The 27,964-nt window shown below is 39.0% G+C and overlaps 1 protein-coding gene across 1 annotated transcript; it reads left to right on the forward strand.

The window, feature by feature from the left end:
- The first annotated feature begins 1,723 nt into the window (after positions 1–1,723).
- On the forward strand, positions 1,724–27,574 carry ulk1a (unc-51 like autophagy activating kinase 1a). The gene is made up of 28 exons (XM_034306983.2): positions 1,724–2,143; positions 3,161–3,253; positions 3,351–3,392; positions 6,795–6,827; positions 7,636–7,672; positions 10,375–10,548; positions 12,471–12,544; positions 13,089–13,190; positions 16,344–16,402; positions 16,927–17,009; positions 17,140–17,190; positions 17,722–17,810; positions 17,927–18,050; positions 18,225–18,270; positions 18,790–18,873; positions 19,100–19,207; positions 19,299–19,414; positions 19,990–20,052; positions 20,208–20,329; positions 20,679–20,803; positions 20,964–21,076; positions 21,240–21,365; positions 22,129–22,295; positions 22,994–23,169; positions 23,272–23,390; positions 24,578–24,735; positions 25,039–25,174; positions 25,888–27,574. Exons 1-28 carry the CDS (start codon positions 2,054–2,056, stop codon positions 25,941–25,943), a joined length of 2,766 nt encoding a protein of 921 aa, XP_034162874.2. The 5' UTR covers positions 1,724–2,053; the 3' UTR covers positions 25,944–27,574.
- The last annotated feature ends 390 nt before the right edge of the window (positions 27,575–27,964 follow it).

The raw sequence follows: 27,964 nt of genomic DNA on the forward strand, positions 1-27,964 counted from the left end.
TCACTTATTACAGAAAGTCTTCTAGCTCATTATTTTGGACAAATTTGAAAACACATCATGTTGCTGAGAGGTCCATGAAGCTTTAAAAACATGGTGGAAAGAGCAGTCCTGAACCAAATGAGGAATAATGTTTTGTTTCTTTGTTTTTTTAAAAAGGGCGGAAGTACAATATTGTGTTAACGTTGCAAATCATGATCAAATGTCACACAGAGTTATTATTTCAATTCCCAGGAATTTCATTCGTTAATGTAAGGAGTAAAACATACAGGGATGTGCTGCTATAGGAAAACCCTCAGAGTGCTGAAGCCAAGCATACATGTTGAAGTGTTTTATTCCTCTTACACCGCAGAAATTTGCCAACTATTGCAATTTTTTATTTCCTCTTATATCACAGAACAATTTTTAAATAGATTTTTATTTATTAAAGAATGACACATCGTACTTTTATCTGTTTATAGTTTTATTTAATGTTGTTGAATGTCTGTGATGTTAATTCTTGTTAACAGTTAAACAGAACATTAAAGCAGCAATAAACAGCTTCTCTCTCTCTCTCTCTCTCTCTCTCTCTCTCTCGAAGTTAATAAGACCAGAAGGTGGAAACTTTACCTCTGACTGTTACAAACCTCTGACACTGGAGACTCCTTCCATAAATGTTAAATAAAGGTCTCTCTTTCAAAAATGTATTTATGTGAATATCCATGTAACTTGTTACTACAGAAACCGTGATGTATTAGAACAAGTGCATTAATATAAACCTGTCATACTGTTATAGAAAATTAATCAACACCTTCTGACCAATCTATTAAAAAGTTAGCAGTGCTTTGGTAAAATAAAAATAAAAAAAAACTTTAATGTGAAAGACCTCAGGCAAAGCTGGGATTTTTTGAGAGCCTGTGTTTTAAGTCCTGTGTAGTGTAGTCTTTGTGACTTTTTCCTTCCCCTAGAGTTCTCTTGAGTCACAAAAACCAAAACATTTATATAAATATCTGAGAAAGAAAATCTGACAAAGCTTGTTTGGAAATTCCTCTATTATTTTCCTTTTCATTTTGTCCTTCGATCTTTATCTCTGTGAGTGAAATGGTGGGTTGGGTTCTTGAATTCCCTGATTAATTTGATAGGCACAAAACTACAGAAATAATTAATAACAGTTTCAACTGAAGATGGATTTAATTGTTTATTTTTAAAAATCTTTCAATTTATTCATCTTTGTATAACCATCTAATGGTTTATATTAGCCTTCTATTTTACACATAGCTTCTAAATACCTATTGTATAAATGAGTTTATTAACATTAATGATTCCCTAAACTATTCTAGTGTTCTACTTCTTATAAATGTACTATAAACACGTTATTTTAAAAACAAAAAAAACTTTTGTAAGCTGTTTACTTTTAAGTGTTTATGTTCGGGTGCCTTCGACCGCTTGTGTGTGTGTGTTTAAGGGCGGAGCAGCGTTACCTTGGTGATAGCGCATGTTTGTAATGTGCGCATGCGCAGCGCTCAGTGGGCCGTATCCAAAATAGCGTTACCCTAACTACATTCTAGCACTAGATAGGGTAAAATGGATGCCTTCTTCAGAGTATAGAGTACACTGCAGGTTTAATAGGTCATCATTTGGTGTTTGGGGTATGAACTGGTCTAAAAATAGCTCACACTCGCGTGGTAAATAGTATGCTAAAAGAAAGATAAGTGCGTAGTGTTTAGTGTGTAGTGAGCGGATTGGGACGCGGCCGTGTTTGTTCTGAGCAGGTGGGAGAAAGTAGAAAACAAGCCGCCGGTGACCCCAGGAGCAGAGAGAGAGAGAGAGAGAGAGAGAGAGAGAGAGAGATTGAACAGTTATATCAACACAGGAAGCTTTTAAAGCAGAGTGAAACTTGTTGTCGCATGAGTTTGAAGTGTGTTGTGTAACTTCTTTGCCACTCTTTGCCTTGTGTTTATGTTGTTTGTTTTGTTTTTTGAGTGTAACATGATGAGAGTTCATCTTGACACTTTATTATGAAGAAGCCTCGACGACTTGTCTGGGTTTTTCAGTGTGTTTTGACCTTTTTGTACCCATGGAGAGCGTCGGAAAGTTCGAGTTCAGCAAGAAAGAGCTGATAGGACACGGTGCATTCGCGGTGGTGTTCAAAGGAAGACACAAAGAGGTAATGAACACGTTATAACAACCTCTTATTAACATGGATCACATGCAGATACAGAGTTATTCAGTTCTGCCTCCATAGTCTGATCATATCTGATTACACTGAGTGTGTCACTGAAATATATAAACACTTATCATGCCTTTTGATGCTCAAGGTTCAGTAATTTATTAATAAATTAATAAATTAATTAATTAATCAGTGTTTAGTCACTTTTGTGTACCTTTAGACATGATTAATTACTAAATACATAGTGTACATACTGGTGTATTTGGAGCAACATGGCTTTGTTGTCATACAGAGTCATCAAGCTCAGCTGCATCACTTCAGTTCAGTTTGTGTTCTCCAAATCTCGCGATACTTCACGCGATACTACAGAGATACCACTGACTAAAGACAACTAAATATAACTTTACTATAAACTGTTTATTAAATGCATTACTAAATAATAAACAATTATTACAAACAAATCTCTTCTTAACAAGGAAAAATATGTGATTGTTGATATGGTGAAGTTTTCTCTAAGGAGATGTTTATTTCACATTGATGGAAGGAGTCTCCAGTGTCAGCGCTTCAGGGAAGGTCTTAAGGAGTTTGCACTTTCCGGTTTCTCAGCAACATGACAAGCTGCAGTTTTTTTTTTTTTTTTTGTCTTATTAATTACAAGAGGGAGGAAACACTACATGGTTGTGAAGGACTCTCCAGAACATTAGACAGAACAGTGAATGAATCAAAAGTACAACATGTTACTCTTTAATTAGTGAAATTGTTGTATTATTAGAGGAATAAAACACCCCGGAACATGCTGTTACAGGAAAATAATCATCTTCGTGGTGGTAATAATAACTCAGGCTGCATCACACCTCCCCATCCTTGATTATTTTTCTATAACATCACCAACAGAAGTCAGCGAGCGTTCATCTCCTGAACGTTGCCGTAATGGTTGAGAGTCTGACCTCGTTTTTGTTTCTACCTGAGCGCAAAACGTGAAAAAGACCTGAGAAATGTTTTTCTGCTGAACAGAGACATGAGTTTGAAGTTGCTGTGAAGTGCATAAATAAGAAGAATTTGGCCAAGTCGCAGTCGATCCTGGGGAAAGAGATCAAAATATTAAAGGTGGGCATAATGTAGCATCGTTACTACCTCGCTATCTCATCTCTGATGTTCAATCAACCACCTCTGATGTCTTTCTGTCTTTCTGTCTGTCTGCCAGGAGCTGAAACATGAAAACATCGTCGGTTTACTGGATTTTCAGGTATGTGGGAAATTAATGTGAGCGTGAAAGGTTGAAAAGATGATGAGAAAAGATGAAGCTGAGCATTATGATATTAGGATGTTGGTTTGAAGCAGAATTGGTGTCCAGGCTGTGAATCATTTAAATGTTATATGAACTGCGAACACAATCAGGCTTGCAGGTCATGTGGTAACACGGTACAGTAAAGCAGGTATTTTCTAAATGTCTCTGTAGCCTACAGAATGAGCCTACAGAACATTACTACAATACCCATAAGTCTCATCATCAGAAAAGTAAGTATTTTGACGAGGCTAATGGATATTGTAGTAATGTGGCAATATGGCTGTAGCAGTCGAGATGATGTTTGTTTCGTCTGCTAGTGGAACCCGGTTATTGTCCAAGGTCGAGTTTCCAAAAAGCATCACAGCACGTTGTTAAATGGTAGAGCGAGCATCATATTGAACACTCTCTCTCCCCTAGTTAAGATGATCTTGACTGTGTGATGCTTTTGGGAAACTCAACCCAGAATGATTCTGCAGGATTCCAGGTAACTCTAAAAACAATTTGCAATGTGGTCTGGTTTATATGAAATTGAGATAAAGGCCTGGCCTCGGAAGGGATTTGATTGTTTTTTGATCAGTTTCGCTCTCATTTGGATTCGATCTTGACTTGGCGTTGACCAACTTAAGACTCAGTCTTGACTAGTCCTGGTCTTGGACTTGGGAATAGCGGTTTTGTCTACAGCCCTAGGTGGAATTGCTGTAGTATGTAGGCTACAAAGTCTTTCAAAAATACCCACGTTACTGTACCATGTTACCGCAAACCTGATTCAGTTTGCAGGGAAGAGGATCAAGTTTCATGAGCCTGATCATACATTCATGAGCCTTCATAAGGCTAATCATATGTCTTGAAAAGCACAAATTCTAGGCATGAATTGGACTATGCTCAATGCGTTTAAGAAACAGAGTAAAATTATTAGTGCTTAGTATTTATTACATATCGATCTTATTCAAATAGCGTAGTAGAGAGGTGAGTGTGGTTAAAGTATGTTGCTGCAGATCTTGGCATACAGAGCATTCGAGTGAAAGTTTAATACTTTGATATGCATTGTATGTTTGTGACAGAAAGTTTATATTCATCTGCTGAAAATAAATTGCATGCGAATGCTTTTTTCTGTGAGGCCGGGTCACGTAATTCTGTCATCACATTTTAAAACTTTCAGCACACTCCCAGTTAGACGCTTTGTTAATCTATTGTCGTGTATTATGTTAGAAAAAAAAAACACTACGTCACTGTAATACACCTCAGCCAGAAGAGTGAAGCGGCGTCTGACACCTGTGGCCTGTTTTGTGAATCCGTCGCTCTCCCCTCATCATTTACACGCAGGCCGTTTGTATTAATGTCTCTGAGGTGAGTAGGGAACAGCAGGACTTCAGAGACGCTCAGTGTTGATTTCACGACAGGTGGTTGACAGAAGCAATTTCCTCTTCATGCTCTGATGAATTGTTCCCCTAGCAAACTCAGTAGACTCAAAAGCAGTCACTCGTAAGTATAAAGTTTGAACTGAATATCAGGTTTAATATTAGACACCTCTATTTTATCCACTTAACCTCATTCCAGTGACCTACATCAGCAAGAAAGGTAGTTATTAGTGAGCAGGGTGTGTGTGTGTGTGTGTGTGTGTGCGTGTGTGTTGGGGCGGATCAGAGGGAGTAAACCGACTCACCCAGCACCACACCACATTGTACACACACACACACACACACACACACATACGCCATGTACTGCCTGCTGTCCAGAACAATGGGTGTATTTAACAAAGACTGTGCCGTAGTCAGATCTCTGAAGGAACTTCACTCCTCTAATGAAGAAGGATTAGAGTTTGCAGTTTATTGAGCTTGTTTAAAGCCGGCACTCTCTGAATAGTGTTACAGTTTTGCTGAAACAGTTACACAATTATAATAACATTATTAATACCGATGAAACTTTAACAAGGACTAGCGTTAACAGTGTTAAATGTGTGTTACGGTGTAATCTATAACCGTTATTTAACCGAGATAGTTGATTGTTCAAGTAAGTGTTGAATTTCAGTGACAAAAAGCTTATTATACTTTAATTTCATGCCATTTATCATGAGATCAGGTTCGCCTACACATCATATGATTAAATAAAAGGGATTCTGGTTTTTATGTTTGGTTTGTGATGTTAAAATAACACTCAGCTTAGTGCAGGTTTTGAGAAATAAAATATTTCCTGAGAGATACAGCAGGAACAACATGCACACACCCCGAAGTACTGTATATTTTACAATTTAATTAGCTATGAACAGTGTCATTAGGAGGAACTAAACACATGCAGTGAGAACCTTTAGTACTGGATAAATAGATAGTTGAAAAAGCATAGTTAGAGTGCTCTTAAACTCAGAGCTAATCCTCGAGTGACTGTGCAGCTGTTTTCTGAAGTGATCATATCACTGTGATAAATCATATTAAAACACTATATCATTAAAATATTTTTATATTAACCCTAGTTCAGAGATTCCCAGACATCTGACAGCAGGCAATATGACACCCTTAGACATGCAGTTGAGTTGTGAAGACTTTTCCAACTACTTGCACTTGCTTGCTTCCAGAAATATACGTGATTTTTTATTTTTTTCTTCCGGTGGAGTACGCCATCACTGTGGATTTGAAATGTGTACCACAGTGGTGATATAATTCAAGGGTATTTACTCATCAAGCTGGCCGTCTGTCTGCCCCTGGGAGGGTTTTAAGTACCAGTCATATACCAGTTTGTGTCAGCGCAGTCTGGAAAACTCGTCCTGCCTCACTGGAGTTTCGCCAGTGTGAAGTGTGTTAAGCTCTGCGGCCTCTGCGACAGCTGTTGTGTAATAACTGGGCCAAAATAACAGCCGTCAACTCAGACCAGTGCATTAACCTCAGCACTGGGCCTGCATTATAAAAATCAGACCCAGTGCTCTTTCTAGATTTCTAGCTATTATACTATTGTAGATATTGTAGATATTATATAATTATAGATGTTATAGATATTATACTGTTGATTTCTCAATTCTGATTGATCAGGCATTGATTCCTTTTCTATAACAGCAGCTCAGACACTAGTTCCATCTGCAAATCACAGGTTTATATTATATTAATGCGCTCTTTCTAGTATGTTGTTGCTTCTGCAGTAACAGCTAACACAGGGACTTGTATGGCAGATGCGCCATATAAACACATTTTTTTTTTAGAAATGTATATTCGTTGATATGGTGAAGAGTTCTGTTTCTTATTTGCCATTTATGGAAGGAGTCTCCAGTGTCAGTGCTGAGTAACAATCAGAGGTAAAGCTGTAACTTTTCTAACATGAAAGAAGACATGGTTGATTTCGTGTAATACTCTTCCTCTCTGTTTTTATGCACAGGAAATCTCAGGTTGTGTTTACCTCGTCATGGAGGTAAGTCCAAACTTTAATTATCTGTAACTATCTAGACCGATACGTAGACTGTAGGACACCCTGCCTCTGCCCCGAAAGGCAACGATATATATATATATATGACTCACACTAACCGGATATTATTACTGAATATTTTATTACACATGTACCTTCTTTGTAATCTTGAAGATGGTTAGAAACTAATACTCATATTTTTTTTTACACACGGTGTATATTAATCATCTACCCTTGGCTGGGGTTTCTGGGTTTGTCGACTGTTTCTTAATCCAATTACAGTGTTTAAAAAAAACCCTAGTAACTCTGCTGTACCTGATACACTCATACCACACACACACAAACACACAAACACACACACTGCAGTATCAGTGTGACTGCTACACTGAGAATGAACCACCAACCAAATAATATCTGGTCAGCTCAGGTGCTAAAGTGAGCATATATAACACCTACACAGTTTAGCAGTAGTAGTGTAAGTATTTAATGTGAAAATGATGCACATATTTGAACCACTGAAACATGTTTAGTGAAAAGGCTTACAGTCAGTAGTTGTACGCATACCAGTCGCCCTACTGTATGCTAGCTGTGTCTGATAAAATGTCAAATGACTTGATAAATTGGCAGCTCAGTGTAAGTAGGTGCTCTGCTATTATAAAGTGGTGGGGTGTTTCACACATCCGTGTCCCTGAAGTCATCTTCAGTTCATAATTATAATTATATTCAGCTCTGAAATGACTGCAAACCGTGCCGTGGTGCTAAATTCCTCACAGAACCCAGCAGTCTCTTATCTTCTGCTCTTCTGTCTTTACAGTATTGCAATGGTGGAGATCTGGCGGAGTATCTACACTGTAAGTAAACCAAATACTGACTACAGTAACCCATGTCACCATATTAAACTTAAATAAAAAGCATAAATAAAAATCGCTAACATTTTGGAAAACTCACAACCAGCTACTAAACGCGTCATCAACACGGACTTAAAGGACCCAAAGCTTTTTCACAATTTTTTCAAATTTTTTTTCTGCCAGCATTGCAATATCTAGCCTCCATCATATCAGCATGTCATAGACCCGCTAGTGGACTAGCGCTTAGGGTTTTAGCCAAATCCAAGCTGCCACTGCTGGGCTATTTATCGAGCAAACCAACTGCTCAATGGTATCATGACTCACTTCTCGAAAGTGTTGCGTAATGATGAGTAATGTAGTAGGATAATAAATACATCAGTGCTGATTGCTAACTGCAGTAGTCACTCTGGTCATGGAATACTGGTCGTTTTCTCTTTACTGTTTTTTTTATTTCTTTTTTTTTTAACCGGGGTTTCAGCTGTTTGTTCACTTTCTCACTTTTCTCATTGGTCCACTTCTTCATGCATTCATTTTGGCTCAAACTGTACGTCTATACTCGTCACGTCTGTCGCTGCAGTAGCTTTCAGTGCATTAGCCTAATGGTATTAGCGCTAACCTTATAATACCTGAAGCATCCACCTTAAAAAGATGTTGTAATCCTTTTTTTTTGAACTTCCATCTTCAAGATGCATCATCAGATGTTTCTCCAGTGTTCAGATCTCACTCTAGAGATGATGGTATCAGTTCAGGTTTGCTGTTATAGGAAAATAATCAACTTTATGTCAGTCTGTGTCAGTCTTGATTTATGTCTAAATAATTTGAAGTATAGAAAATGACAAACTATAAAGATTATATCCTGAGCATTTATAGCCTTTATAGCATATTTGACTTATAATTTTAGTCTTATACAAATACACGCTTTAAAGGAGGTGCTGTGATGGCTGTTCAAAAAATGATCTAAATATATTACACTCTAAAACCTGACTTTTCCACTTAAACAGAACCCCATGAACTCCCCAAATCTTTCCTGTTAAGTTCTGATTAATTACTGGATTATACTGGACTAGTACTTACTGAATAATATGCTTTAGCATGAATAAGTGAATAATATGCCAGGGTTTTAATGAGTTATAATCTTTAGAGAGAGCACTCAAGAGATATTCACACACACACACACACACACACACACACACACAACTCCCCTCAAGTAACTCCAAGAATAACCTCCAGTCATTAATACCAAAAATAGAGCGTCATTGCAAATGATGTACACCTGAAGACAAACACAGCAGGCTCTGTCAAGCCTGAAGCTCTGTGTAGAAGAAGAAGAAGAAGAAGAAGTGAGATGTGTAGATGTATTTCATCTAACTTAAAGATTCCAGGCTATAATTATGACGTGTGTGCCGTTTCAGCCCGCGCCTCGGACCTGACCTGATTACAGACTTGTCAAAGTTTTCGAGGGAGCTATTTTTATCCTTCGACGCATAAAGCCCCTCCTTAGCCCTCTTCTCACCTTGCTTTTTTTTGTGTCATGGCTGCAGTCCCAGCCTGGCGAAACACAGTCGGCACCCTGACCTCATCCACCTGTCAGTCTCCGCTTTCCTACGGTGGAAAAACACTAGGGCTAAAAATACCCCTTCGACACAGCACTGGGTGTTAACGGGGCAGGAAAGACAGGGCTTGGGCGAGCTATAATAGTGCTGGACGTCTCAAAGAGCCTAAAAGAAGCACCTTATTTTATCCACGACTGTTATATCTACACATATCTGTTGAATGAACCGATTTGGTTCACAGTGAGGCTGATTAAGCTCATCTTAAGCTTGGTGTTAGGGTCTCTAAGTGGTTCTTTATTCACTATTCCAGAGGATTTTTTTTGAGCTGTTTGGAAACATCACATAAATTTCGATCCAGACTATAATCAGACAGGTTTTTTTTTTTGCCCAAGCCTGACAAATAAAAAAAGGGGTCAAGTAAATACCAGTGCTTTACTAAACCAACGCTTTTAACTAACATAAACACTCTGAGGTTAGTTTACATGTTCAGCTAAAATAGTCTCTACAGTAAAGGCACAAAAACTTTTCAGACGTTGACACAAAGAGGATCTTTAGCTCTCTCACTCCTGTGTAAAATGTTAGGTATCCCACTATGCATTGCGTTTTCGGGTGTTGTACTCTAAACCAGCGCACTGCTGTAACTGCCTGATTGTTTACAGTACAATATTTCTGTAGATTTAGAGATTTTTTTTTCTCAAATTCCAGGTGGTGATTTCAGACCTCTAGGCTTTAAAAAGAACAAAGGCCTGATGAATATTTGAGAAATTATGTCCACATGTCTGGGTCCTGTTGGATCATTCTCTTTGGCCTTTAAGGTGTGCCAAAAGGAGATTAGTGCTGTTAGAATCTGCAGGATACTGATCTTTAGCCTCATTTATTTGGAGGAAATCTGAAGCTCATGGTGTTTCTCAGTTCTATAAATATTACTTTCATCTACTCACGATCCATTATGATAATTTATTGCATGTATTACATTTGATTTATTTTCACCACATTTATTTTCCCTGCTCTACTTTTTGAAAGATATTATTGTACTTCACTTGTGCACTGTGCTTTGTTTGGCTGCTGGAACAAGAAGATGGTACTTTCACACAGTGAGAGTTTTTAGCACGTTAGTCGTTGTTGCTTTCTCACTGACCCGTGTCCTTCCAGCCAAAGGCTCTCTGAGTGAGGACACCATCCGGAGCTTCCTGCAGCAGATAGCGGGTGCTATGAGCGTCCTGCGGAGTAAAGGCATCATCCACAGGGACCTGAAGCCGCAGAACATCCTCCTGTCCTACAGCGCAGGGCGCAGAGTCAGCCCCAACAACATCTGCATCAAACTGGGTCAGACATATTTAACTTTTCCTTCTTCCTGCACTTTAACCGTCTGTGAGCTGCTGTTATAAGTGAATTTCCCCACTGTGGGATCAATAAAGTTTATCTTATCTTATCTTACATCTCACTAACTCTAAACAGCAGCTTTGCGAAACGAATTTGCGCTTTATTTTTCATTTTACCACAAAGCTGTTGAATTCTCAATTCTGATTGGTCAGAAGGTGTTGACTAACAAGACCACTTACATATTTATACTAATGCACTCATTCTATACATTATCGATTATCTATAGTAACAACTTACACAGAGAGCTGTATGGCATACACTTACATAAATGGATTAAAAAATGTTAGGAGACATTTATTTAGCATTTAAGGAATGAGTCTCCAGTGTCAGTCAGAGGTAAAGCTGTTCCTTTTGGCTTTCCAACATGAGAAAGGCTTCATAACGGAGGGTTTTGCAGTAACATCATGGACAATCCACAACATTAAATCAAACTATAAACAGAGAAAAATTATGAAATGTTCTTTAATTAATTAAAAAAAAAATTGGAATCGTTGGCAAATTGCTGTAAAAGAAATAAAACACTTCAGTTATTTTTCTAATACATCATGTCTTCAAGTAATGTGTAAAGAGTGGAAGGGTATCTAGGGATACTAATATACTATCAGCTACACTAACAATATTTGAGCTCCTTCTGGGTGCTTGAAGTGGAAAAAATTACGCCTTTTCTGGCCTTTAGTTTACACGCTACTGGTTTTAGGAAATCACTAAGTAATTCTGAAGCTCTGCAGTGAATAAGACATTAAACTGATGATGTCTGAAACATTAATAAAGAAGATCAGTCAGTAATTATATACTTATAAAGTATCTAGTGGCCGCTGAGTGTGTATGTGCTATTATATAGTATATATATTGCATCGTGGCTTGAGTATGGCAGTGCTCTAAAACATCGCTCTGACAGGACTGCTTGGATGAAGTCAGTGTGTCTGTAGTGTTGTGACTGCTGGAGCATGTGTTTGCTCAGTGGCTCTAACTGCCTGCCTCTTTGCTCTGTTTGTTCATGAGGGCCGCGTTGTTGTCTTAATGATCAGCTCATAGCTTTAGAGCACAGAGCTCTCACCCCACGTTCCCTGTCTCACACTCTCACTCACTGTCTCACTACACACACACGTCTGACTTCGTCATGGTCAGGGCCAGGGATTAGAAATGATTTATTTTTCATTTTGGCTCATTCTGAACAGAACGGATATTTTTACATTCCTGTTCCAGCATTCCTCACACACACACACACACACACATACACACACCACTCTTTAGTTGGAAACGAAATTTAAAAAATGGTCAATAACGTTCTTTACATATGATAGCTTTACATGTTCTGCTTATAGGAAGCCTAAGATATAAATAAAACAAGACTCTCTTATTTAGTTGTAACATTTCCAGAGCATCCTTCTACTCTGCAGTGTGATTTGGTGCTTGCAGAATCGTAGGGAAAATACTTTCTACACAGAGTTTAATGTCGTCACCCCATCTTCCTGTAGCCAGGTGTGCAGGAAGTGGCGAATTCCGGACAGGAAATTAGGCCTATTGGGAAAATGTTTAAGTTATGCTGTACTTTCTTAAAATTGAATTTGTTTCAGTTTTCGATTCTATTTAATGAAGCATTTCGTTTGTTTTTGTTTTACGTTTCCTGTAATGTTTTTAATCCCTGATCAGGACTAATCACAGATTTCTCTAATTAATTTGATTAACTTCATTTTCACTATTATTCAGCTCTGTTTATTTGCTTATCAAGTTTATCTTGTATTTAAATTGATCTGTGATGTTTTGCTAAGAAAATGAATCAATCACTTAATCTTCATTTAAAATATTCAGTGAAATAATTACTCTCTCTCTCTCTCTCTCTCTCTCTCTCTCCCTGTGTTTAGCTGACTTTGGCTTTGCGCGCTACCTGCAGGGGAACACGATGGCTGCTACACTCTGTGGTTCTCCCATGTACATGGTGAGTCTTCCTTTTCCAGCTTCTCCTGAATGTATTTCTCTCATTCACATGACTATGAAACTACAGCATCCATTCATTAAACCACGCCAAGATTCTCACCTTTAGTTTTAATACGACGTATCAAGAATGAACTTTTTTGTGGACGTTCCGTATTATTAACTATAAACAGGATAAAAGGTATGATGTGTCGTTCATTAATAAATTTGAAAAGTATTGTTGGCAAATTTTTGTGGTGTAAGAGGAAGAAAATACTGTTCTGTACATAAGTACAGAAAAAGTCCTGGTACATGCTGTCTGGAAAAAAAAAATAAATAAATAGCAACATGAGATCTGATCTTAAATATTATAATGTATTAATGTGTTATTTTGCATTTGATTATATAAATGTAATGTTATATATAGTAGTTATGTAATGTTTATATATATATATATATATATATACATATATATATATATATATATATATATATATATATATTTCTGGATTTTGATTTAGGAGTAAAATATGATTAGCATGCTAACAGCTAGCATGTGTATTTGACAGGCTCCTGAGGTGATCATGTCACAGAATTATGATGCAAAGGCTGACCTGTGGAGCGTGGGCACCATCATCTTCCAGTGTCTGACTGGCAAAGCTCCATTTCAGGTACAAAACTCACACACACACACACACACACACACACACACACCATCACACTGAAAAACATCTCTATACAAATACAGTTGGATCTGACTTTATGCAGGTACACTGTGTTTGAGTGAAAGTAGAGGAGCTGGTGTTATGAACCTGAGAGTAATAATCAGTCATGGTCATTGTAGGTAATTTATTATATTTTTATATACATTATAATTGTGGGTAATTTAGTGGCTCACCAGAAATTAGGCGATTAAGAACCAAAACATTGTATAAAAAACTATATTGACGGACTGATGGCTTATATACAAGCATATAAATAAGGAATAAACAACTTGGGGACATAAGAAAATAATCAGTAATGGTGTCATGTGATGCAGACTGACATGAAGTGGGGTTACTCTTCCCACTTTCCTATTACTGCACATCCCGAAGTGTTTAATTCATCATATACAACAGCAATTTGGCAGTGATTACATTTTTTTAATTATTAGTGAATCGAATATTATATTTAATTAATGAATTACTATTTATTAATTATTAGACATTATTGCTATTAATGTGTCAAAATTTGCTATGGCAAAAATTAATGACATTTTTTTCTGTTTCATTTTATATATTATGTATTGAATTTTTGTCCTATTGCAGGACACACTCACATGTACTTTTATTCAAAATAAATACTTTTTCTACTTTTTTCTACATTCCACTTTGAGAGTTTTTCACCCACAGCCCAGGGGGATGCAGACTTTTGCACTCAACTGTATGCTCTCTGTTCTTTATGTGCATATATTTACTTTTGCTTTATGATGCTTTAGTACACGTTATCATGGGAAATTTCAGTTTCTTAAGCATGTAGAGACACTTGCCAAGTTCTGGGATGTTAAGTCAAGAGTAATCTCCATCTAGCTAGACCAGAAAAATCCTGTTACAGAGAGAAATTAAACAAAAAAAAAGGTTTCCCACAGACCGCACAGGTCAGCCTGGAATATTTTTCCTCCTGAACAGCTCCAGGTTTGGCTTGCTCACTTATTTACACAGCAGCAGAGTGAAATATGTTTGTGACACTATTTCATAATCATCTGGCAAACATAACCACATAACACACACACACACACACACACACACACACACACACACTGACATGTTCGTGCCTCAGGAAGAGTGTCGTTAGAGACCATTAGTCATGAGAGACTTTTATTACCTATCAGCTTTGTTCCTTTGTGATAGGAGAGTAAACATTGTGAGTACTAACACTGACTGTTTTTCCGGAAAGCTCTGTCTTGAGTACCAGGTTTCTGGATTTTCTAGGTTAGTAAACCGTTCTGACTGTAGGGTCAGAGATTTTTTCCAGAGAAACAGGGTGTGTTTATAACGTTGCTACGCATGAAATCGCTCAACATTGTACACACGTTAAATAAAAAACCAGTCCTAATGGGGTGTATTCTGAATGAGCTTTAACTTGAGCCTGAACAGAAGTATTTACATGTTCTGAGTGCTGAATGCTCGATGTTTCCTTATCTACCAAAACCACGTGAGGACTTTTCACCGGTTCTTGACCTCTAGTCAGCTGAGCTCCTCCACGCTGCTGGAATATAAACATATACCCACACCGCAGGGTCAGACGAGGTCACGTATGGGCTCGTATTGCAGATTTCACAGTGACGCATCTCCCATGGAGCTGTTTACCCTCAGGGTGTTGATTCAACTCGTGTGAGTTATTTACTGAACAGGAACAAAGCATATATTCATAACACCAAAGAAGGGAACTGTCGAGTCGAGCTCTGAAAGTGTATTATTCAGTAATAAAAGTAATAATTCAGCAGATTATTCAGTAACTACAGGGAGGTTATGAGAGTGAGGAATGTAAAGCTGGATGTGCTGACAGTTCCTGGGGGCTCCAGAAGTTCTAGGAAGTGAAGGCAATAGACTACATGTGAACAGGGCAGTTTCTAACAACAGCAGATGTCACAATCAGTGTTCTCTAGTTGATTGCTGATAATCTTACAAGTGTTTTTTTTTTTTCATATTTGAGAAAATAATACATGGAAATAAGGCTTCATCTAAATAAATAATGTGAAATTTTTCATACCTGATAAAACCAAGAATCAAGTAAAACACCTAGTGTGTGAACAATGCACTGTTACGCAAATGTTTTTGTCATTTTTCATCATAAAATCTAACAATCTAAAATAATTCTGGAAAATTCCTTTGTAGTATGTATATTTGTAGTAATTCTGAATAGTAACACGAATGAGCATGTAACATTTAGATAAGAGTTTTGGTTCTGAATATAGAAATAACTGACAAAAACTTTTTGAAAATACAAATACAAGGTTTAACTGTAACACTCTAGTTAGAAATTTGAGGTAGGAAGTTAGGAAATGGAAATTATATCATAATAACACATTCATTAACTTCAGGAATATCTAGAAAAACACATTTCAGCGATGATTGTACTGAGTGGGCGGAGCTTATAGTCTGTGTGAAAGTTACTCAGTTTCAGATAATGTGGTGTTTGTGAGTGGACAAGAACAAAACAGTGAAATAAACATTTTTCTCTTGAGTTTTGCCATATTATTTATTCTTTATCAGAAAAATAATTGACATGACCAAGATATCCCTCTCTCTCTCTCTCTCTCTCTCTCTTTTCCCCTCTTTCTGTCTGTCTCTATCTCTCTGACTCACTCTCTTTCTGTATCTTTATCTCTCTCTGTCTTACTGTTTGTCTATGTTTGTCTCTCTCTCTTTCTGTTTATCTCTCTCTCACTCGCTCTCTTTCTCTCACTCTTTTCCATATCTCTCTGTCTCTCTCTCTCTCAGTTCAGTTCACTTCAGTTCAGTTCAGCAGTGCTTTATTGGCATGAATATTATAAATCACATTGTTGCCAAAGCAAATAGTGCAGGTAGATTAAACCAGAAGTTATACAAAGAATACACATATATCTGTATGTAAGCGTTACAAACAGTAAAGTAAAACCATAAGCAAGCAAAAAAAATCCTGACAGGTAAGTGTCTGAACATATTGCGTATAGTATATATTCAGGGTGTGTGGAGGACACTCTGTGTCTCACTGTCCCTCAGGCTGTCACACTCTCTCTCTGTTTCTCTCTCTCTCTCTCTCTCTCTCACACACACACACTCTCTGTCTCTCTCTCTCTCTAGGCGAGTAGTCCTCAGGAGCTGCGACTGTTCTATGAAAGGAACCGGAAGCTCAATCCAAAGTGAGTGACCTGCACCGATTTCCACAAAGTCGTCATCCGTGACGCTCTGCATTAAGCCTTATTTAAAGCATCGCTAATGTTTATTCTCCTCATGACTCATTAAATCCACACTGACCGAAATAAACATAAGCCTTAATCACAGAAACAATTTGGCAAAAATCTAAAGTCCACAATGTTCCACTTACCCCAAATTAGCCAGTCTGTGTTCAGTGTTTAGTTTTGCACAGTAGCTCCAGTGGTATGTTATAACTGTTGATGTGGTGAAGCTTCCTGTTTCTTTAACATAGCAGCATGTTAAGTGAATGTTAGGAAAATCAACCTTTGCTCCATTCCTCCATTTCACTGTCATGTTTATTTGTGTCGAGCACACCAACTTCCCTGCTGATCTATTAATAACTGTTATAAGCCCTTAGCTCATGTTATAGTATTACAAAATATCCCATTCGCTTACACAGCATGTCTCTAAAAGCAAACAAATACACTTCGCACCTACACTCTAACAGCAGGTTCATTTATTTTCCCAGCATCCCAAGGGAAACCTCCAGTCATCTGAGGCATCTGCTGCTTGGCCTGCTACAGAGGAACCACAGAGACCGCATGGACTTCGGTCAGTACACACACACACACACCACACACACACACACACACACACACACACAGTGTGTATTATGTACAGTCCAAATAATAAATACAGTCATTATATCTAGTAAAGTTGTGTTCTTTTCATTCTTTCTCAGATGAGTTTTTTCATCATCCTTTTCTGGAAGCGAGCACTGTGCTGAGAAAATGTAAGATTTCATCATAAAACGTGTGTGACATAAATTACACGATAGAAATGTTTATAGTTCAGAAAATTTTACTTTCTTTCTCTCTGTCCGTCTGTCTGTCTGTCTGCCTGTCTTTCTTTTTCTCTCTGTCTGTCTCTGTATCTGTCTCTCTCTCTCTCTCTCTCACTACCTCACTCACTCACTCACTTTCTGTTGCTATGTCTGTCTCTCTCTCTATTTCTCTCTATCTGTCTGTCTCTGTCTCTTTCTCTCTCTGTCTCTCTCTCTCTCTGTCTGTCTGTCTTTGTGTCTTTCTCTCACTCACTCTCTCTGTCTATTTATCTATCTGACTCTGTCTGTTTTGCTGTCTCTCTCTGTCTCTCTTTCTTCATCTTTCTCTTTCACGTACTATCTGTCTGTCCTTGTCTATCTCACTCACTCACTCACTCACTCACTCTATCTCTTGACTCTGTCTCTCTCTCTCTTAATCTGCATCTTTCTCTGTCTGTCTGTCTGTCTGTCTGTCTCTTTCTCTCTCTCTCTCTCTCTCAGCCTCTCCACTGCCCATGCCATCGTACCCCAGCTCAGGATCTGGAAGCTCCAGCAGCGGCTCCTCAACCTCCAACCACACCCCCACACAGGTACCACACACACACACACACACACACACACACACACACACACATTACATTAATATTACACATTACAACACAGCAGCATATTTTCATTTTTCTATTTATTCTTTCTTTTTTAATAGTCTGATACTGAAACCCAAAAGCCACACCCACTACTCAAAGCCACACCTCCTTCCCGCTCCCAGCTAAAGGACTCGTCTTCCTCAGAGACAGAGGACTTCGTCATGGTTCTAGCACAGTTCCCCAGTAAGTACATCACACTCCAGTCCCTCAGCAGCACTACACACATCCGAGACCTTCATTAAGTAATGACCACAGATTTCTGATAGGGACGCATTTAGACTCCTCATGAGATTTATTCCTGTACTGTAAGTGTGTGTCAGTAGCTGAAAACGTTTCTTGTTTTGATCATCCTTGTAGATGAGATGGCAGATCAGGACAATCAGGAAATGGGGATACAGAGTGGGTAAGAGGAGAATATTTATTTACTTCTTTGATTTTTTTTATCTTTTATTTTTTAGAGTATTTATTTACTACTTCTTCTTCTATGTCTCTTAATACCACAGTTCTGTTGGATTTTTTTAAAAAGTTAAATACAAATTGTAGTTTCTGGCTAATTGCTGTAGTATAAGAGAAATAAAACACTGTGGGGTGTCCAGTTATAAGAACATCATCGACTTCAGGGTAGTAACTCTGTTTTGCGTTGATCTGGATCACACCACCTTGTCATTGATTATTTTCCTCTAACAGCGCACCACACCCAAGTGTTTTTTTTTTTTTTTTTTTTGAGGTCTTTAGAGGTTCCCTCCTCTACTTATGATCTTTTTGTTTACAATAATGATGATGAAGTCATTTTTACTGTTGTTGCTTAGCAGGCTCTACTTTCTGAGAACAACTAGAACCATGTTTTCTGTTTTTGAAAGTGTGTGTGACTGGAGCACTGTTTCTATCCAGCCGTGTGTTGACATTTGTGTGACTTTTCCAGGTGTTCTCTGTTGAGTCCAGGTACCTTTGTGGGTAGAACACCTCCACCCTCTCCCTCTCTCCGAATATCCCCAAGCCCTACCAGGTAACTGTGTGTGTGTGTGTGTGTGTGTGTGTGTGTGTGTAGGTGCTTAATAACAGCTGGACGGGTATTGTGTGTCAGAGAAGGTTTAATTGCTTGGTGTGTTTCACGGATCATTGAGAAACAAATGGTGTTTATGAGTCACATGGTGTCAATCATTATTCACACATACTACATTTAGCACACACTCCTTCTCCTGTTCTCTCTCTCTCTCTCTCTCTCTCTGTAGACCTGTGGAGAGCTGTGGCAGTAGTTACAGCCAGTCCGTGCCTGTTCCTGTGCCTACACAAATCCACAACTATCAAAGAATGGAGCAGAACCTGCAGGGAGCATCGAGGTCAGCAGACTAATACTAATATCTAACACACACATGTTGCTTAAAGCTCTTACACTGTGAACTGGTCATAAGACTCTGTACTTATTTTCAGGACTGCAGCACCCACAAGTCATTGCTGCATGGGTGGGTTCCCCAGAGGCTCTGTTAGTCCATCTCATCGCAGACTGTCTACAGGGGGATCCAGACCTCACCAATTGTCTCCCAAAGGTACACACAGACATAAATAATTCATACCTAATAAAACAAGGCTAAAAGCGTACTCACCCTGTTTGCCAGGTAAAGATTTCATCAACTGGTCCATTTGTTTTACTTTCAGTACTAATATCAGAGCTCTGAGTATTCACTGATACTGATTTAACACTGAACTGGACTATTCTCGGACTATTCTCCATTTTAAAAATAATAAAACTGAATACTAGAAACAAGTGTGAGATTTTTTTAATCTATGCCTTTTACCAAAAAATGTTAATATATGTAAATATTATATATCTTATAACTGTATACATGATTCTCATGTAATTTCTGATGAACTGTACTTCATCAGGACAAGCAAAGTGCATCTGAGATTGAAAGAGGAGAAAAAAAATAGATATTTGAAAAATATATGTGAAAAATCCGCTGAACTGCTGAGGTGAATCATGTGCTTCCGAACAGGACAATCTGTGCAGGAATCTTATTTTCGTGAGACGTAGCGTGTTACTGAGAAAAAGCGAAAACTAAAGATGAACAAAAAGCTAGTTATGGAAAGTTGGTGTGTAGCTTGATTTTGTACTTTTCCTCAGTGGGAACGATACCTGAGAGCCCTGACCAATCAGAGCCGCAGTGCAGCAGGACGGGACTGCAGGGTGAGCGAGGCCGAGCTCTTTACCTCAGTACACACACATACACAATGACATGAGCATAAAAAACTCTGCGATTGTTTCGAACATCTGAGTTGGGTCTGATTGTCATGTCATATGTTTCTCTGCCTTTTTCTCTCTCTCTCTCTCATCCGTCTCAGATGTGCACGTCCGTCCGCAGAATCAGGTCTTCCCTCTTTTCTCTGATGTCGGTGCCATGGAAACGACTTTGACACCTATAAATGGGAGCCACCAGCGCAGTCCAGATGCAATAGTACACAGGGTGAGTTCACTGTACCACACTTCACTCCAACACAGTCTGAGTGAAGGAGGCGTGGCCTGTCCGGCTGGCAGTCTCAGTGAAGTAGGCGTGGTTTCTGTGTCCATCAGTCAGAGGCTCAGAGTAGTGACCGCGTCGTATGTTTTATTGTTTTAGATCGAGACATACTGTATCTCTCCGTAGTGGCTTTGTCTTTGGTTATGTAACAAGGGAAGATTCTTAATCAGATTAAAAAGATTATTATAAAAGTATCAAAGGAAAAATCTGTTTTAAAAGTCTGTAGTTGTGTAACCTTTTCTCATAAGTGGTCACTCCACATGTCTGACCTCAGTGTGTGTTTCTTATTGTTCAGTGGGAGCTGGCCAGACGAGTCAGCCTTCCCTGCACCCTGAGCCACACCAGGACCATGGCTGACCTCCAGGAACCCCATGTGATCCCCAACAACACGGCGCACAGGAGGAGAGGCTCTGTGAAAAGGTCCTTCTCACAAGCAGAACCTGCTTTACGTTCTATTCAGGCTTGTTTTCAAAGCTTGCTAAAAGTGGTACCTTTCTTAAAATGACGTTGGCGTAAACTGGTTGTCCTGTAGGTGCGATGCTGAAATGCAGCTGGAATAATAATAATATTTTTTTGGCAGGTCCAGTAGCGCGGGCCGGTTGTCTGATATGCTGCTGAAGGCTGTGTTTGGATCTCAGCTGGACAGGGGCAGCTGTGAGGGGCTGAATACAGAGAGACCCATGGACACTACAGGTTGACAGTTAACCCAAACCCTAGAACATTCAGTAACCATAAAGCATGTTTATCCTCAGTGTTAAGTATAGCAAGGCAATAACATGTACACTAATATGCAAATATGCTGATTGGTACAAGAACATAATCATCTTACTTCCCTCTTTGTTTTTTGCTCCTCCAGCGCCCTCTGGTGGAATTGTTAATGTAGAGAAAGGCTCAGGGAGCCCTGGTCATGTCCTCTTCACTATAGGCACCCCTCCCGATGGACACAGTCCTCCTTCGACCACTGGACACAGACACATCTCAGGTGAGCGGATGTTAAAAACCTTACCTAGCACTGCAGATCTACGCCAGCAATTTAAATGTGATCCAGACACTTCAGATTTATTGGCCTCTTGCAAGAGAATGACCATATATGATTGTATAAATTAAACTTTACTCACAATGGTTTAAAAATTTCCATTCCAATAGTTGTAGAAAACACAAAAAAATTCTCATAAGCTCCCATAGCTGCTGTAAAATATCATGGAGGATTGTTGATGCCTTGGGACTGTTTCGACGCTGGTGGTGCACGGGCTCGTGAGATGAATTGTGGGTAGATATTTTAGCCGAAAAACATGGTTGCCTCTGCCAGGAGGTTAATATTTAGCCACAGATAGATATTTTAACAAGAGAATGGCACTAAACATAAATACAAATTATTATCACTGAATGCTTTGGAAGGTTTTGCACGACCATCTCCGTCTGAAACTTAATGCAAACCTGTGGTGTGAATAGAAAAGTGCACCCACGTGCACAAACCTAAAACTGGAGGAGGAAAGTGGGTCCAAGATCCTCTGCAAGTTGTTGGACTTTGCAAGAAGAGGCTCAGTACTGTTATTCTTGCCAAATATTAATTGTATGGGTGCCAATAATTTTGAGAGAAAATGTTTTAAAAATACTGTGATAAGATTAATATTGTACACTGTCCCTATAGAGTTTTCTTCAAACTATTTTGTTTGTCAAACTATATTCAGTATTAACATATTTTCTTGTTAGGATTTACTACATAAACGACTGTTTGTTTACAGTGTCCTCGTCCAGTCCTGGCAGTCCTGGCTGGACATGCAGTCACTCCCCCAAGTCCTGCAACTCGCCAGAAAGATACTGCTGTGCTATTACAGACATCATGGCCTGCAATCTGCACCGGGACGCGGCCTTCGTGCCTCCTGAGCTCCCGGCGGAGACGCTGATGGAGGTACTGACTCACAGTGTTACAGAGGCGTGATGGTGACGGTGGTGGTTCCTGCTGCTAAGCGAATCCCCTAGTAAACTTCATCCGAGTTACAGATGAGCTAGCTACTAGCTATCTAGGTCAAGGTCTAGGTAAAAAAAAAAAAAAAAAAAAAAACTCATAGAACCCATTTTATTATATCCATTATATCCATCCATATCCATTTTATTATTATATTTGAGTTGACATTATTTATAGGCATAATAACTTTGATAACAAGAAAACAAAATTAGACTATGGCAGACCCCCGGCTATGCTTTACACACCACGCTTTGAGATCTATGTATCTAGGTTTTGTAGGTAGTGTTTTGTGTATCAGTGGCATATTTAGTACCTTGTTTCATTTTTAGAAAATGTAGTGCGATAGTAGCTTGCTAACTATAGAAATTCGGTATAACAGCTTCCAGCTAGCTAGTTATTTATATTTAGCTAACATACTCCACGGACACCTCCTCTTTCCAATGCTAGCTTGCTCATTTAATTACTTTTTTACTTTATTTCACGTAAGTATTACAGCCGACTGATAGCATCTGCCCATTCATGTAGCCATTTGGGTGATAAGAGCCAATAGAAGAGCAGCTACAACATTAGAGCAGGCCAGCAGCGCTGGAAATGCTGTGATTCACAGGAAGTGACCTCATCTGTCTGTTGTCCATCTGTAGCAGGGTCACACGGACATGCTCACCCAGCTGCGCTTCACTCTGGCCTTCACACACTGTGTGATGGACATGGCCGCAGCAAAGGATGCTGGGATTGAGAGGAACGAGACGTCCGACGCCTCCTTCCTGGAACAGAGTCAGGTGGCTGACCAGATAAGCCAACTGAGCCGAGAGTGGAGGTGACACACCTACGCATCTGTCACATACACACACACATTGCGATGCAGTTTTATTTCTCTATAAAGGAAATATAGAAAATGTTTGTATGTGTGTGTGTTTAGTTGTGCGGAGCAGTTGGTCCTGTATATGAAGTGTGCTGAGCTCTTATCCACCGCCTTACACACAGCGAAGGAGGCGATTAAACAGGGCAAACTCTATCCATCTGCATCTGTTAAACAGGGTGAGAACACAAACACACTCAGCCGTAAACAGCTCATTAGCTCTTCAACACACTGGCCAACTTTTTTTGCTTTGGCCCAGTTTCCCAAAAGCATCATTTAACTGGTAGAGAGACAGAGAGATAGAGAGAGAGTGTTTCATGTGACGCTTGCTCTACTATTTTTAACAATTTTGCGCTGCAGTGAGTTTGGGAATCGCAGATACTTCCTTATTAGTAAGGAAGATTTACATCGGTAACTGAGGCTGAGCTTTATTCAGTCTAAGGCTTTTAGCGCTACTGTAACTGTTAGTTGTGTGTATTGCTGCAAAGCCATTGTACTCAGACCTCGGAAAATCCCAACCTCCGACATGGAAAAGTGCCATGGAATGGTGGTTCGACTCGGGCAACATCCACCTAGCCCGAGTTCTCTGACATAGACACACCTGACATCACAACAATATGGCGCGCACACACCGAACAGGAAACAGATTTCGTTTTGCATCACTTTCTACTTGATAAAACTCGATTTCGATTGATTATAACATAATTCTGTTGATTTCAGCTCAATTTTACTAACGCGACTTGTGACTAGAGACGACACGATACCACTTTTTCTCTTTTTTGTTAATGATACCAATACTGAAACCAATACCCGTCCAATATTACTTTCTTTAAAACCTGCTAAGCTTTAGAATGTTTTTTTAACTGAAGCCCTTCATAGTTTCACACTCTGTGTGAGACTCTTTCACACAAAAATCACTCATTGTAAATATAATAAAATATAAATATAATTTAAAAAAAAACAGTCAGGTCTCTTTGTATGTAAATATTTCCAGGTCCGAAAGTAAATTTCTTTTCTGAACACATTTCCGATCTTTTCGCCACTACCAATTATTTATCTGATAAGCTGTGGTATAAAAGCAGAGAACAAACAGAGTGAAATGGTTTGGCTGAACTGCATAAACACTTTAGTGGATCAGTTTACGTTCAGCAGAAATGGTTGTAAAAATAAGATGCTTGCTGACGATCAGGCTGCTTCATTACCTACTGTATATTATATGTAAGGGATAAAACACAACACCCCCAAGGTTTTATTTTCCTTTAACAGCATGACACAGAGTTTTCCCAATTATTGGATTGTTGGTTGATGATGTTTTTGTGTGTGTGTGTGTGTGTGTGTGTGTGTGTGTGTGTGTGTGTGTGTGTAGTGGTGCGTAAGCTGAATGAGCTGTATAAGGAGTGTGTGATGTCCTCTCGCGCTCTCACTGCGAGGCTTCAGCTCTTCTTCAGCACCAAACAGAGGCTGATGGACCGCATGAGCAACATCACTGCCGAGAAAATCATCTACTCTCACACCGTCCAGATGGTACATACATGCGCTTACACACACACACACACACACACACACATTTACAGCACATGCTGAAGTGAAGCGATTCAGTCCTTGTATACCACAGCAATTTGCCAAGTCACGCTTTTTATCCATTTATAGTTAAACGTTGTGGAAGATCTGTAAAGCAAGTTACTTACGTTACTTACATTATAGCAGCTGTAAACAGCTATAAAACACTTGTTTTCTCAGTCCCCCCCCCTTTTTTTCTCTCTCTCTTGAAGTTAATAAGACAAAAACATATCGCTGAACCTCACTTCTGTTCTAACGTGTTATTAGGTGCAGGCTGCAGCTCTGGATGAGATGTTCCACCACGGCGAGGCCTCGGTCCAGCGTTACCACAAAGCCTTGCTGCTGATGGAAGGCCTGTCCTTAATCATTACAGAGAGATCCGACCTCAACAACATTAACAAATGTAAGGAATGTACCTTAATACAAATCTACCACGTCTGTCAGTGAAAGGGAACCACCACTGAACCACCTGCTGAGTAGATATCAGATCATGCTCCTGTGTGTGTGTGTGTGTGTGTGTGTGTGTGTATCAGGTGCAGCAGTGTCCCACATGAAGTGAAGTGAAGTGTAGCCAAGTATGGTGACCCATACTCGGAATTTGTGCTCTGCATTTAACCCATCCAAGTGCACACACACAGTAGTGAACACACACACATCGTGAACACACACTCGGAGCAGTGGGCAGCCTTTTTTGCTGCGGCGCCCGGGGAGCAGTTGGGGGTTCGGTGCCTTGCTCAAGGGTCTCACTTCAGTCGTGGTATTGAGGGTGGGAGAGATCGCTGGTCATTCACTCCCCCACCTACAATCCCTGCCGGACCTGAGACTCAAACCCACGACCTTCAGGTTCACCTTCAGGTTACAAGTCCGAGATTCTGTCACTTCTCAATCCAGCACTTGAGTTGTTAAAATCCCACGGTAACACTGCTGTACCTCATACACTCATACCCTCATACCAGCACCTCACACACACACTATCATGTCAGTGCTGAGCATTATTCACTACCCATAGTGTCTTCTAACATTGGGATGGGGGTTGATTAAAGAAAGAATCTTCATCTCACCCTTTGTGTGTGTGTGTGTGTGTGTGTGTGTGTGTGTGTGTGTGTGTCTTGGCAGGTAAGCAGTGTATTGAGCGGCGTCTCTCCTCCCTGCAGTCAGGACTGTGTGTGTGATCACATGCCACGGAGGCTTCGTGTTTCCTCTGACCCTCATATTTCCTCTGATGCCAAATGAATCTTCATCCCCCATTTACATGCAGATTAATGATCGGATCATTATCTTATAAGTATGCTTTAGTATAATACATGCTACAGTTTACTAAGGAATAAAAAATGGGGGTGTGCTGTTGCAGGAAAATAATCAACAATGACAGGATGGTGTGATGAAGGCGGAGTCACTGTTACCACCATTGAAGCTGATTATTTTCCTATAACAGCACGTCTTAAAGTGTTTTGTTCTTCTTAAACCACAGCAATTTGCCCACGACTGCAATTATTTATTTATTCAATTACTAATATTTATTTATAAACAGTCGTCCCTCATATATTCTTTTAAAGATTTTCCGGTGGCAGCAAAGAGAAGTCTTACAAAGCTCTGACACTGGAGACTCCTTCCATAAATTACAGAAACCATATCAATGATTATAAGAAATGATCATCAGTTTATTATTGGGATTAGTTTATCTGGAAGTTCCTGGGAATGTTGTTATTAAAAGCTGTTGTTATAGAAAATGAATCAACGCCTTCTGACCAATCAGAACTGAGAACTCAACAGAGCTGTGGTATAAATTGGATGAAAGTTCTTAGATTAAACCTGGTTTAAGGGTCTTACAGTGGTTGAAATGTGTGTGAGTTAGTTCATTAGTCTTCTTACAGAACACTGATCTGCTGAAGTGATGTAGAAACGCTGTTCATTCAGGATCTGCTTCAGCATGAGCAGTAAACTTGACTATGATTAATAGCACTGAATCTACTCATCCAATTCCAAATCATGATTTCTTATTAGAGAGATTGTGCGATTTTTCTTTCTCTGACACGAAGCATAATGGACTCTTTCTTATCTTTTACTTTTTATGCTCTAAAGCATGGTCTTGCATGAGCAGAGACCTGCGAGGCTTCGAGAGGAAGTGTATTCTTACAGTCGAAACCTACACAGCTGTAGTAGACTTGATTCGAGAAGGTTAGACGGGTCGTGTTGTGTCAGTGTTACACAGAGCAAGTTATTATAAAATTATATAAAAGTGATAGACCAAGCGAAAGCATTTTCTGTTGAATCGCTGTGTGAGCTTTTAACTCTGATACAATACTTGATATTTATTGTGAGAACTGTATGTACTTTGATAAATCAGCTACTGTACCTTCATTATTTACAACTGTCTTTACAGTGAAGCACTTTATGAATGAGAATGCTACCTGAATGCCTAAACGAGTCTACTGTAGAGGAGCTGACCTTGCTCGCTTTATAGCTTTTATTTAATTTACTCTGTCGTATGTAGCACCTTTTTTTAAAAAAAAAAAAATGCACACAATTCACATGGATCAAGTGTTCTAACTGTTGAAATTTTAGAGATGACATTTTTTTTTGGACTGTTTTTTTTTTTTTCTGTATTGCCATTTTTTTTTAATGTGTAAGACAATGGCCTTATGTATGCACACAAAATGCACATGAGCACCTGTTGTATATAACGTGTATGATGTTTATGAAGCTTTTTTTCTTCTTGTTTTTTCAAAATGCCAAGGTTTGTAATGTTTGTAGTTTTGTGTGTATGTGTGTTGATCAAAAATAAAGTTTGGTCCCATTTTTATCTAGGTTTTAAGAGTGACCTTTTTAAATACAAATAAATAAAGGATTCAGGGCAAAATGGCGGTGGAGATGAAAACTATCCCAAGAACAGTGGACATGACACCAGGGACACCATCTCTGACTTTATCCTAGAGGTGTTAAATGTGTTGCTTCTAAAGCCTTTTTTGTTTATTATTATTATTATTATTATTATTATAAAAAGTACACAATTCGTTTGTTTGTTTGTCGTTAATATACAAACAGACATATAACCATCCTGTTTCTCTAGAAATGTGTACTTCTCTTAACCGTAACTACATCTACATTAATTTAATCATTACTTCAGTACACTGCAGTTACACCAAACAATTTGTCATTATTAAATAAAAAGGCAAACAAATAAATAAATTAA

Source organism: Pangasianodon hypophthalmus, chromosome 8 (assembly GCF_027358585.1).
Source record: "Pangasianodon hypophthalmus isolate fPanHyp1 chromosome 8, fPanHyp1.pri, whole genome shotgun sequence".
NCBI classification, from domain to species: domain Eukaryota; kingdom Metazoa; phylum Chordata; class Actinopteri; order Siluriformes; family Pangasiidae; genus Pangasianodon; species Pangasianodon hypophthalmus.

Excerpts from the sequence above, each read along its gene's own strand:
- ulk1a (XM_034306983.2), top strand. The coding sequence starts at position 2,054 with ATGGAGAGCGTCGGAAAGTTCGAGTTCAGCAAGAAAGAGCTGATAGGA. Across the intron at positions 6,828-7,635 it reads GTGTTTACCTCGTCATGGAG|TATTGCAATGGTGGAGATCT; the intron begins GTAAGTCCAAAC and ends CTGTCTTTACAG. Across the intron at positions 23,170-23,271 it reads CAACTGAGCCGAGAGTGGAG|TTGTGCGGAGCAGTTGGTCC; the intron begins GTGACACACCTA and ends GTGTGTGTTTAG.